Source organism: Gorilla gorilla, chromosome 3 (assembly GCF_029281585.2).
Source record: "Gorilla gorilla gorilla isolate KB3781 chromosome 3, NHGRI_mGorGor1-v2.1_pri, whole genome shotgun sequence".
Classification (NCBI taxonomy): domain Eukaryota; kingdom Metazoa; phylum Chordata; class Mammalia; order Primates; family Hominidae; genus Gorilla; species Gorilla gorilla.
In genome coordinates, this window is record NC_073227.2 from 126,692,273 (window position 1) to 126,704,763 (window position 12,491).

At 36.6% G+C, this 12,491-nt stretch overlaps 2 protein-coding genes across 8 annotated transcripts in view; one reads left to right on the forward strand and one right to left on the reverse strand.

Annotated features, from left to right (window-relative positions):
* TBCK (TBC1 domain containing kinase) overlaps positions 1–9,596 on the reverse strand; it is a 265,095-nt gene extending 255,499 nt beyond the window's left edge. For 2 of the 5 annotated variants that reach the window (XR_010133450.1, XR_008679124.2), the window contains exons 1-2: positions 9,263–9,596; positions 2,135–2,356 (exon numbers count right to left, since the gene is read on the reverse strand). Coding sequence is in view for 3 of the 5 variants with exons in the window: in XM_019025572.3 (XP_018881117.1) it covers positions 2,135–2,327 (193 nt within the window). In the remaining 2 variants the exon portion in view is untranslated. Of the gene's footprint in view, positions 1–2,134; positions 2,357–3,283; positions 4,734–9,262 lie in introns of those variants that run through there. The other 3 variants (XM_019025572.3, XM_063705458.1, XM_055384855.2) reach the window with 3 other exon arrangements.
* The window catches only part of AIMP1 (aminoacyl tRNA synthetase complex interacting multifunctional protein 1), a 33,745-nt gene continuing 30,125 nt past the window's right edge, over positions 8,872–12,491 (forward strand). The window contains exon 1 of one of the 3 annotated variants that reach the window (XM_055384862.2): positions 8,872–8,965. Coding sequence is in view for 1 of the 3 variants with exons in the window: in XM_019025574.3 (XP_018881119.1) it covers positions 9,921–9,922 (2 nt within the window). In the remaining 2 variants the exon portion in view is untranslated. Of the gene's footprint in view, positions 8,966–9,654; positions 9,923–12,491 lie in introns of those variants that run through there. The other 2 variants (XM_063705459.1, XM_019025574.3) reach the window with 2 other exon arrangements.

Genomic DNA, 12,491 nt, shown 5'->3' on the forward strand with positions numbered 1-12,491 from the left:
ATTAAGCCAAACATGACAGGCATTTACTAATATTTGCAGAATCAATCAATCAAAGGCAACCTTGAACAGTAAAAGAAGTCTCAATAAAATAATGTATACTTTAACATGTCTGTGTGTATATACCTATATGTCAATATGAAAAAACAAATTTTTTTTTATCATCTGCTAGGCAATTAACTTTTTTTTACCACTCTCTTTCCCAAATCTCTCATGAAGCCTCCTGACAACATCTAACTATTTACAGTACTAGGTATGTGGTAGAGCTCAACAGTATTTATGGTACTGAATAGCTCTGATTAGAATTCTGTCAATATTTGCATTATTATACACTTACAGCAACATGTACAATCTTTCAAAAAATAATAAAATGTATTAGCAGCCCATTTTTCCTTAATTTCCTTCGTGTGACCTTGGATGAATTAATTGTGAATCTTGACTTAATTGTTCCGTGGTTTAATTTCCTTATCTGTAAAATGACAGGACTAGTTCCTTTCACACAGTAATGTTACAAGGATTAAGTTAATTAAAATATGTAATTAAAATATGTAAAACACTAAGAATATTGCCTGATATATATAAACGCTCAATAAATTTTAACGATTAATTATCATTACAAAAAAATTATCATTACAAAACAACTCAGCATAAATTTATATTGCAGCTCTAAATTAAACTCTAAGATTTCCAATGGCATAAAAAAGAAAAGATTATTCCATTCTCAATGACATTTGACAGTTTAAAGAGTAGAGGAAGTTTGTTACTGCATCTTCATATTATTAATAAGGCTCTTCTCTTTTTTTTTTTTTTGAGACAGTCTATAAAACACAAATATTCTCAGAGTAAATATTTTAAGAGAAATAAACCAGGGAACTTGAAAGTACAGTTTAGTCTATTTTCCGCAAAACAGTAAAGAAAACATAGTTTGCATTTATCAGGGTTTTTAATATTAGGTTGAAACACATAAAATTGCCACTTTTATAGGGAAAAAAGTTGAATATCACCAACTACATAGGGTTCACTTTCAGATTTTTTTACGTCTACAAATTATTTTATGTTAGAAAAATTAAATACATTTCACTGAAATGCATTTAAAATATTTTTAAGAAATGCAACCTTACCCTGCAATTAAGCTTCCAAAAATAATTCTGAAATAATTAAAAATATTGCCACCATAAGAATCTTTAAGTGGAGAATGAAAGAACCTGATTACACTACTAAAAACGCAGTAAACATCTTCCTCAAACACTGACTTTTTAACCAATAGGGTTCAACTTTTCTAATTCAGTTCTCTAAATGGGCTGCTATATAAAAAGACTAATGGAGTTTAAAAAAAAAATCTACTGACTCCCTTTTCATTTGAAGACAGTTACCAAAATCATTACTTTCAATCATAAAATATATTGTTAGATAATTCTTCTAAAGTTTCTAACATTAGAACTTCATTTCCTTCATATAGATAAAGAAATATGTTTAAGAATAGATGGTTTCCCTGAAAAAGAAAATTAAAAATCCTGATTCTCAGATCTGAGAAACATTAATCATTCAAATATAGTTGTTAATTCATTCACTCAGCTAACAAACACTTATTGAGTGCTCTGAGGTCACAAGTAAAGGTTCTTATCCTCAAGAACTAAGAATCCTCAGAGGAGAAAAATTAAATAGAAAATAATAAAATGTGATAAAAGCTATAAAAGAATTTAGGAAAGAGACTTAGCTCAGATTGCAGGGAATGGAGCATAGCATAATCCATGAGAGAAAATTGCAAAGTACAAACAAAATCAAGGATATGTGAATCAAAAAACCTCAAAGCAACTCAGCTTGGCTGGCATGAAGGGTTAAATTAGTGGAAACAACAAGCAATACATTGAAAGAGGATAGCACAGACTAGATCAAGGACTAGATGAAGGATTTTGTATGCAATAGCCTAGTAAAGAGTTTGAATTTTACCTGGTAGATTTGCAAATAAATGGGGAAGTGTACGAGAGAGAGGCAGGGTGGGGGAAAAGGATGAGAGAAAGAAGGACATGTGTGCACTGGTACTGATGATAGCTTTATATATTTAGTGGATATAGTATTTATAACTTAGGGTAACAAAGTAGAGAACATAAATAGGAAAAAAAAAAAAATAACTTACCATGCTTTCCCCTAGAAATATCCACATACTGGCAGAGTCTGGGATGGGTGATGGTTTTAAGGATTTGAAAGCGCCCTAAAATTTTGATGGAATTTGGTGTGAGAGGAAGTCCATTGCTTCCACAAACATCATGTGGCAGAGCCGAGGCAAAGAAGGTAAAGGCTCCCATTTCAGCGTCCTTCAGGGGAAACATTTTTGGAGTCCTAGGTCTTCTAAGATAATCTGGAAAAGGAGAGAATTTTAGGACAGACCAAACATTAAGCTAGACAGACCAAACCTTAAGCATGATTAACATACAACTTGGAGGAAAATGCCAACCTGAACACTTCACAGTAAAAATATCAAAGTATAAGAAAATTCTAAAATATCAGAGGACAAAACAACTCAGCATAAATTTATATTGCAGCTCTAAATTAAACTCTAAGATTTTCAATGGCATAAAAAAGAAAAGATTATTCCATTCTCAATGACATTTGACAGTTTAAAGAGTAGAGGAAGTTTGTTACTGCATCTTCATATTATTAATAAGGCTCTTCTTTTTTTTTTTTTTTTTTTAAGACAGTCTCGCACTGTCACCCAGGCTGGAGTGCAGTGGTGTGATCTCCGCGCACTGCAACCTCTGCCTCCCGGGTTCAAGCAATTCTCCTTCCTCAGCCTCCCGAGTAGAGGCACCCACGACCACACCCAGTTAACTTTTTGTATTTTTAGTAGAGATGGGGTTTCACTATGTTGGCCAGGCTGGTCTTGAACTCCTAACCTCGTGATCCACCCGCCTCGGCCTCTCAAAGTGCTGGGATTACAGGCATGAGCCACCACGCCTAGCCAATAAGGCTCCTCTCTTTACCTAAAGATTGAATAACCCACACACCATCGACAACCTTCCTTCTCATACAGTGAGGTAGGTCAGGAAAGATGAAATATAGGTACCAACTAGTAACTAATAGGGGACCTTATTAATAGTAGTAAAGCTTAAACTAGACTAAAAGAAGGCTCTATAATATTAAATAATCAATTTTCATTTTTATGCTAGATATTTTACATAATGTATGATCTGCTTTAATCCTTTTAATAATCCTGATAGAGCTATTGGCTCCAGTTTAGAGATAGTTGTTCCATGTGTATAGCATGAGGCGTCCTATTTGCACTTACTCCAAAATAAACGGTGCCCCAAAGTTGCGTAAAGTAGTAGCCTGGAGAGTAGGAAACTTGCTCCATATCAATCTGAATCACATTAAGGCAACCATAACAACAAAAAAAAAGGGTCTTCTGACACAAAAATCTTTTACCCATGGACCTCACTAAGAAGACATTCTACTGGTAAAGCCCTGCATTTTTCCCTTCTCAGCTTAATGATAAATATGCTGGAATTCCAATTCAATAAATCCAGTTTGACAGAAACCTTACTGAAATCGTTAAAAATAAAATATTATAAAACGTATAAACCCTTAACAAGGAAGAAAAGAGAAACAGGCCATGAGGTGATGAAAGATTTCTAGAAACTTGTACAAAACAAAATATATAAGGAAGAGTGAAGCAGAAAGAAATAAGCTACTACCTGTAATAGTCAAGAGGTTTGTTTGGTCCCTTCAGATTCAGAGGCTTCAGACTCAGAGAAGGTGGGAACAATGTTAAACAGCAGTCAGACGGTTTGAAATCAGAAGGGTGAAGAGTTGAATAATTAGAAGCGTCAATTCTGCCACCAGCCCCACAACATATGCAGTTATTTACACTCCATGAAAAAAGAAAAAGATAAGGTTCTTCCCTAAAGAAGCTGAACAAACTGAGAACTACACTAGCTGCTATGGACACTGGTGAGAAGAGCAAACTCCTCACAATTCTGGAATTTGTAGGACCCCAGCTAAGATTTGGCTGTTCACCCAGCCATCCTAAAACAAAATATATCCGTCAATAAGCCTGTCCATATATGCAAAGCTCCCAGGAAGCCTTAGCTCTTAAATAATGAGTTGTCTGAGAATCATCAGATAGTTGAGGAAAGACTACAGTATCAAGGGCAAACAATGAAATAAACCTCCAAAAATCTGGCTTTGGAAGCAACTGAAATAATTTATGAAAAAATAACGCAAAAACCAACTCTAACAAATATAGAGAGATTTGAGAAGATATTGCATCCATTACATAAAACAAGTTATAGAAAAACACATTATACAAAAGAATAAAGAGAAATGGCCAATAGATACATAAGAAGATAAACAACCTCATGAATAATCAAGGAATTGCACATTAAAACCACAAAAAATTTTTATCTACTGGACAGTTAAAAATTAAGAAATCTGATAACACATAATGTTAGAAGGATGTGGAAAAATAGGATCTCTAATTTGCTCTAAGTGGGAGTGTAAATTAGTAAAATCACTAGAAATGTTTTACACTATCTTGCTATTATATTCCTACAGAAACTCCTACACACACACACACACACACACACAGAGTGGACCTGTGCAAGAAAGATCAAGGCAGTATTATTGCTCCTAATATCCCCAAACTGGAGACAATTTAAATGTCCAATGGTAGGTAAATGGTTAAATAAATTGTGCTTTATTCACCTGTATACATAATGAAAAATAAGCAAACTATAGCCATATTTAATAGCATAGATGAATCTTAGAAATATTGAGTGAAAAAAGTAAAATAAAATATGCCAGTTTTCATAAAACTCAAAAACAAAAAATAAAACAAATAATTCTGGAATACTTATATCTATCGTAAGAATATATTCAATAAGTAAGGGAATTAAAAAAAATACTCAGAATATGGGTTACTACCAAATTAAAGCGGGGTAAGGTTAGGGAAAAATTCATAAGAAGCTTCAAAAATCTTGAGTAATAGCCTAGTTTTTAGCTGGTGAATTAATGGGTGTTCATGTTATCATTATGCTTGGTAATTTCCATGCTCTGTATCTATATTTATCTACATATGTGTGTGTTAATACCACATATATCATAATTAAAAGAATTTAAATAAAATAAATTGATTCTCAACAAAAGCAAAAGAGTTCAACAGGAAAAGGAAAGTCCTTTCTACAAATGTGCTGGAAAAAGATATTCATATAAAAAATAATAACCTCAACTTCTTCTGATACATCCACAAAAATCTAAGATGGAACATAGGCTTAAGCGTAAAAGGTAAAACTGTTAGTCTTCTAATTGAAAACATAAGAGAATATCTTTACAACCTTAGGCTAGGCAAAGATTTCTTAGACGCGATAGAACAAAGCACTAGCCACAACAGACAATTTTGACAAAGTAGACTTCATCAAAATTAAAAACATCTGCATACCCAAAGGCACCTCTGAGAAAATAAAAATTCGAGTTAAAGGGAAATATTATTTACATCTGTCTATATATACATATGATATTGTGTATATATATGACCTTTTAAAATCAAACATATGTGTGTCTGTATATAATTGACCTGTATTCGGAGTCTATAAAGAAATATCACAATTCAATAATAAAACAAGCCAATACATAAATAGGTAAAAGTCACAAACATATTTTCACACAAGGCATGAAAATAATAAGCACATGAAAAAGTTCTTAATATCATTAATTGGGGGAAATGCAAATGAAAATCACAATGACAAACCTTTAACTTCTACAATGGCTAAAATTTAAATGACTGGCAGTAACAAGTGTTGAGGAGAATGTGGAAGTGGAGCTTTGCTATATTGCTAGTGGGAGCGTAAAATGGCAAAAGAACTTTGGAAAATATTTGGAAAACTTTTCTAAAGTTAAAAATATCCCTAACTTATGACTCAGAAATTCCACTCTTTAACCAAGAAAAATGAAAACATTTGTCCATAAAAAAAAAACACTGTATGAGTATGTTCATAGGAACTGTACTGTTAATAGCTAAAAACCAGAAGCAATGCAAATGTCCCATAAGTGAATCAATTAACATATTTGTACCATGAAATTCTATTTAACAAAAATGGAACAAACATGTCAAAACATGGATGTACTCAAAAACATAAAGTTTATGAAAGAAGCAGACACAAAAGAGTTCATACTGTATGACTCCATTTAAATGTAGTTCCAGAACTATAGTTCTAAAGTATAGTATTAATAAAAAAAATCAGAAGATAGTACTGTAGTTGGGGAAGAGGGGTTGAATAAGCAGAGAAACAGAGGAACTTTCTGTAGTGGTAGAAATATTCTCTATCTTGATTGTGGTGGTAGTGGTTTTATGGATGAGTACATGCACCAAAACTCATTAAATTGGCCACTTAAAATCAATGTGTTTTAATATATATCAATTTTATCTCACACAAAATAAAACAACTTATGAGAAGATAAACACTGCTATACATTTTCAAAGCATCAAACGTAACTAGAAAATTTTAAACATTTCAGACAGAAAAAAATGATTCTGCTATCAACAAGTTAAAGTGAGACTGGCATTCTCATCAGCAATAATGAAAGTCAGAAGAGAGCCTGGTGCAGTGGCTTGTGCCTGTGATCCCAGATACTTGGGAGGCTGAGGTGGGAGGATCACGTGAGGTCAGGAGTTTCAGACCAGACTGAGCAACACAGTGAGACTCCAGCTCAAATAAAAGGAAAAAAAAAAGTTAGAAGACATGGAAGGATTGAGAGTTGAAGGAAAATACTTTTGATTCTATACACAGCCAAATTATCAGTCATAAGAGCAAATTATAATTTATAGCCATACAAACATTAAAAAATAAAATTACCTTTCACTTGCCTTTTGTGAGCAAGTTTCCTTAGGATACATTCCAGGGAAATAGGGGAAAGCCCAATAACAGAAGATGAGGGGCTAAGAAACAATGTTATTTACCCAAGAATGAATATAAACCCAGGATAGGAGCAATACAAAAGGACTAGAATGCAATCTGTTCAAATTAAACAGAAAGCCATTGGGCTTTAAGGGGAAAATCTTCAAACAGAGGAATGGAAGCTTCTATGTGCATCATACAAAGAATGAGAAGATTCAGTGAAGAAAGCACATCCACCTACCTATTCCCCAGGAGAAAGCAGAAAGGCAATTAAGAAAGTGGGGACGGTTAAAAACTATGTATTACATAGCCCAAAATATAAAGCATGCTCAACTACAGCATAATATTTCGCCCTTGGCAGGAAAGAAATAAAAACCCATTTGACCTTGATATCATAAATAATCTCCTTAGTATGGCACAGGGATCATGAAGTTAAAACTCTGGGAAAAAAAACATATCAGAGCATACAGCTTGGACTTGCTCTAAGTAACAACTATAAAGCCATAATACTGTAAACATTTTATTGTTTTTTTATTGGTTTTTGGCACGTGAATAAAGCGCAAATATTATAGTTAAGAAATATATTACTAACTTTGACAATGTACAAGTAAATGTCCAGCTAAGAGAAAGTGGGCATAAATGTAGTTTCTGAAATGATAAAGAAAAAGGTAGAATCACTACTTTTCTCGTTTTACCAAACAAGGAGTCAAATATATTTTCAAAAGTTGACGTGAAAAAAGTAGTTTATGTACATTATTTTGAATTATAAAGTAACCAATACAAAAACTAAAACTTATGATTTGACTCTTCCAAAATTCAGAAGAGATTGTGAATGGTGTGGGCTATTTCTAGAAGTCAACGGAAAAAGAATTAGCAGTTTAACTTAGGGCTATCTCAAGAAGTCAACAAAAAGAATTAACAGTTTAACTTATTATTTAACCTACAGACCTAAAATTAGAAAAGGTTAAAAGTGGTTATCTTTGAAGAACAGTACTGAGAGTAGGACAGGTGAGACAGTTGCACTTTATTATTCAATCCTACTACGCTATACTACTTGACTTTTTTTTTTTTTTTTTTTTTTTTGAGACAGAGTCTTACTCTGTCATCAAGGCTGGAGTGCAGTGGCATGATCTCGGCTCACTGCATCCTTCCACCTCCCGGGTTCAAGCGATTCTCTGCCTCAGCCTCCAGAGTAGCTGGGATTACAGGCGCCCGCCACCACGCCCGGCTAATTTTTGTATTTTTAGTAGAGACGGGGTTTCACCATCCTGGCCAGGCTGGTCTTGAACTCCTGACCTCAGGTGATCCACCCGCCTCGACCTCCCAAAGTGCTGGGACTACAGGCATGAGCCACCGCGCCCGACCATTTTATTTTCAATCAGATGTCTTTATCATCACATAGCTGAAAATAAAATAACCAAATAAAACACAACGATCGAAAAAGATAAAACACTAATTAGCATAATCAGTGTTCTTTTTCCACTACCTCTTAAATGGTTGTACATAAAAAGGCTCACACACAAAAATACACACACATACATTCGCTTACACCTGGTGAGTGGAAGAAAACTACCGGGGAAAAAAAAACGTAGAGATGAGAGATTAGATGAGGGAAACAGCAGTGCAAGCAGTTGGGCTTGAAAATTCATTCATTCAACAAATATTTTGAAGCCCCTATTTTAAGTCAGTTGTTTTTCCAGCTGGTGGGCAAAGGATAATGAACAAGTCAGAATCTGTGCCCTCAAAGAACTTAGAGTTTTAAACGACTCGAATGGGGAAAGAAAGTAAAAAATAGGGCAAAAGACGCCGATTTTATCATGAATAAAAGTTTCACATTTCTTCAACAGGAAAATGATACTAATTCATTTATTTTATATATACATTGTCTCAAGAGGTTATTTTTGTCTCAAACAGATAGAAACCAGGACAGGGGTCCTTGAAAAGCAGCCACTGACAATCCTCAAGTAACTTCCTTCCTCTGCTTCACTTTCTCCTACTGCTCAAGGGGGTGTTACACTTCGACGACTGACTAAACCTCGAGGACCAGAAACAAACCAAAGCAAAATTCTGCCTCCAAGGTGAGTAATGGAGGGGCGGATTCTAGATTCTCTAACCTCCTCCTTTAGCCTTCCTTTGAGGCAGTGACAGAGCGATTGCTAAGTCTCCGGTTCCCAAACGACTCAGGTGAACCTGATTTACAGGAAAGGCGGGCTGTAGCTAGGGATGGAGACAGTACCTATCAGCAAGCGGCTCCACAACTCGGTTCTCTATCTATTCTGAAGACATGCGGGGCCACTCACTGCTCCTGATAGTCCTCTACCTCCCACAGACCCCACCCACTACGACACGGAAAACTGGATTACCCAAATACCTGCCTCTGAGTCTGGGGACGCAGGCAAGCACAAAGACAAGGGGGATGGAGCTTCTACACAGGGCCCCAGCGCTGTCGCTGTGGCTGCTGCTGCCGCTACGGCTTAGTGCACCAGACGCTGCATTTCAGGTGCTCCTACAAGAGGCCACTCCTGGAACGCCGGGAGCTCAGACGCTGCCCTTTGCTCGCGAGCCAAGTCAGCCAAGGTTCCCTTCGCGGAACCCGGCCAGGAGCGCAAGCCTGGCCTTCCCCAAACACAGATCCGAGCTTTTCACCCTCCACCCTCCCCTCAGCCTGGCCTTTTCTTCCGCCCTCACAGCCACCGCGACCCAACGCTGAGGAAAGACCCCGATTTGTGGTGTCCTTCCCCTTGCCCAAACTGGCCACGAAAGGACATATAGCGAGAGAGAAAGAGGTGCGGGGGGACGGGGGGGGTCGATTGAAAATACTGGGTGAGGGAATGGAAGACGAGGAGCGTGGTGTGGCAGGTTAATGGGACTGAGCACAGGAAGAGGAAGAAAGAATTGAGGGTTGAATCTGTAGAACACTCAGGCTTTCAGCAAGGACACCTCATTGGGTCCTTTCTCACTGCTATAGTACGCCGGTGGCTGGCCCTACATGCTTCCTGCTGTGGCTGTCTCGGAACCCGTGTCCTCCGCTTCATGTGAGTGACGTCGTGGCGGGTCACTCACTCGGGGATCGCCGATTGCGATCGTAGGGGTCTTCCTTCTCTAACTTGCCTCCAGGAGAGAGGACCTGGCCTGCGCTGCTAATGGGTAGTCCGTTCGCAGCAGGACCAGCCCTGGCCTGAGGAAACAGGAAAGAGCTTGAGACTTCCTTCTAAAGGAGCCACGTTTGAGAAATGGGATGCAGGCCTAAGTTAAGAACGCTACAGAAAAATATCGATCCCTAAGCGTATTTACTGTTATGTGAATGTGTGTGTGTCAAAGGACTTAGGTGCTTTGGGGGAGAGGAGGGTGAAGACAGGAATTTATTCATTGAGCGAATAGTTATTAAGCGCCCACTCTATTCCAGACACCGTTCTAGGCATTAGGTGAACAGCAGTGAACAAAACAGACAGAAATCTGTGTCTAGTTGTAGCTCACATTTTAGAGAGGAAGGCACATACTAAGCAAAGTAATTAGAAACATACTGTATTTTAGGTCGTGATAGTCCTGAAGAGAAATGTAAAGCAGGGAAGAAGGATATAAAGTGATACAGGAAGGTCTTGCTGAAAAGATGACTTTTAAGTAAAGGGCTGACAGAAGTGGGAGATTTAACCATGCGAATATCTTGGGAAAGTGCAGTCAGACAGAGGGACCAGCCATTGCAAAGGTCATGAAGCAGAAACCTGCTAGAATAGCAAGGAGGCCTGTAGGGCAGAGTTGAGTGAAGGGTTTAGTCCTTCACTGGAGATTAAATCAAGGCAAGCAGGTCATGAAGATCTTGAGGACATCTAACTTTTATTCTAAATGAAATAGGACTTCGGAGGGTTTTGAGCAGTAGAGTGATGGGCTCTGACTTCCTTTTAAGAGGGTCACTCTTTAAGGAAAATACACAGAGGAGGACGTGGTAGGAGAAAGGAGACCAATAAGAAGAGTTTTGCAATAATCCAGAGGAAGCATAATGGTGGTTTGACTATGGGTGGTAAGAAATGGCCAGTTATATTCTTGACGCACTTAATTTGGATATGTAAGAGTATTATAGATGACAGGGTTAATTTTATTTAATTAGGCTTTGGAGGACACTTGAAAAATGAATTCTAGTGTGAGTTTCAGAGTGGCAAACACAAGTTAAAATCATGGCTTTGCTATGTGGTACTTGAAGGGATTCAGATAAGTCATGTAATTTTCCTGGATCTGTCTATAAAATGGAAATCGTATCTGTCAAGATTGCAAAGGTTAAGGTATATTATAGGTATTTAATGACAAGGTATGTAATGGGCCTAGTCTGCAAATCTTAACCAGGTAAAAGATGGCCTTATTGTGAGGTAAGAGGGTCATGGGAGGCCAAGGCATACTCCTTTTTAAATTTTATGGACTCTTTACTGGGGAGGAAAGTTTTTGTGTTAATGACGATGGTATTTAGAAGTGCATGGACTGGCCTCTCATAGCTGTCCACTCTATAGTCATTCCTTATAGCCATCCTTTAAACCCTCCAGGACCCCCTATGTCCTCATCAGTAAAGGGAAAGCAGGCTGTCTGGTAAGGGAAACAAGAATAAATAGGAACTTTCATAAAAAAGCAATTTTAGATATTCTTTTTATAGGTTTTGGCAAAGGTTGATAAAAGACCTAGGGAATTACTGCTGGTTGCTGCGCTTACGTATTTTGAGTGTCTTCAGATGCATTGTTCTCAGTGTATTTAATTTTCTTCTTTAAATTCTGACTTTTGACACATATGATTTAAATCCTAGCAGGAATTTTCACCTAGTTCTAAAAGGTACCACATTGCTTTACACTATAATAAGGACAGTCTTTCAGTGTGGGGTATTTTATGTATACTATAATATTTTTACATATCCAGTAATTAGATTGTGTAGCAAATCAGGGAAAGAAGTTGGAAGGCAAGAATAGGAATGAAGGGAGGAGAAGAAAGGAAGAAAATTATTAAAATTACTATATTCCATCAATTCTGATATACACATTTTTCTCATACTTAACATCTCTGAAATAGGGATGCATTTTTAAGTTGTTAACATGTTTAAATCACTGTAGATGAATTGGCAGTTGTGAGATATTTGTCATTGCCCACACTTACACACACTTAGTCATAACTTAATCTTGTCATTATTTCAGTTGAGTTATATATGCAGTATTGGCATATAGTTGTTGAGTGTAATTTCCCTTTTAAAGATCATTTAGAAGATTATGATTAGCATTAGAATGAAAAGTTACTGTGTATGTGGGGAAACAAAAGGGTGATACAAGATAAAAATCCAGGGTTAAATTTAAAAGAAGTTTGTCAATAAATAATGTAGGATGTGTCTAAGTAATAAGAAAGCATTGGGTCAGTTGATTCAATAGTGTTTTTTTCATAATGTACATAAAGTAATAGAGCTTCTTGGGATTGAAGCCATTTTACAATTGATGGCATTTTAGATTTCTTGTATAGTATTTAAAGCTTCCAACAAAAATGTAAATTTTTACCTACTGTAATTCTGAAATAGGGAAATTAGAGGTTTTGAGTAGAGACACTTTCAAATTTGTGTAGCGTTCCTATACAGCATAAGAA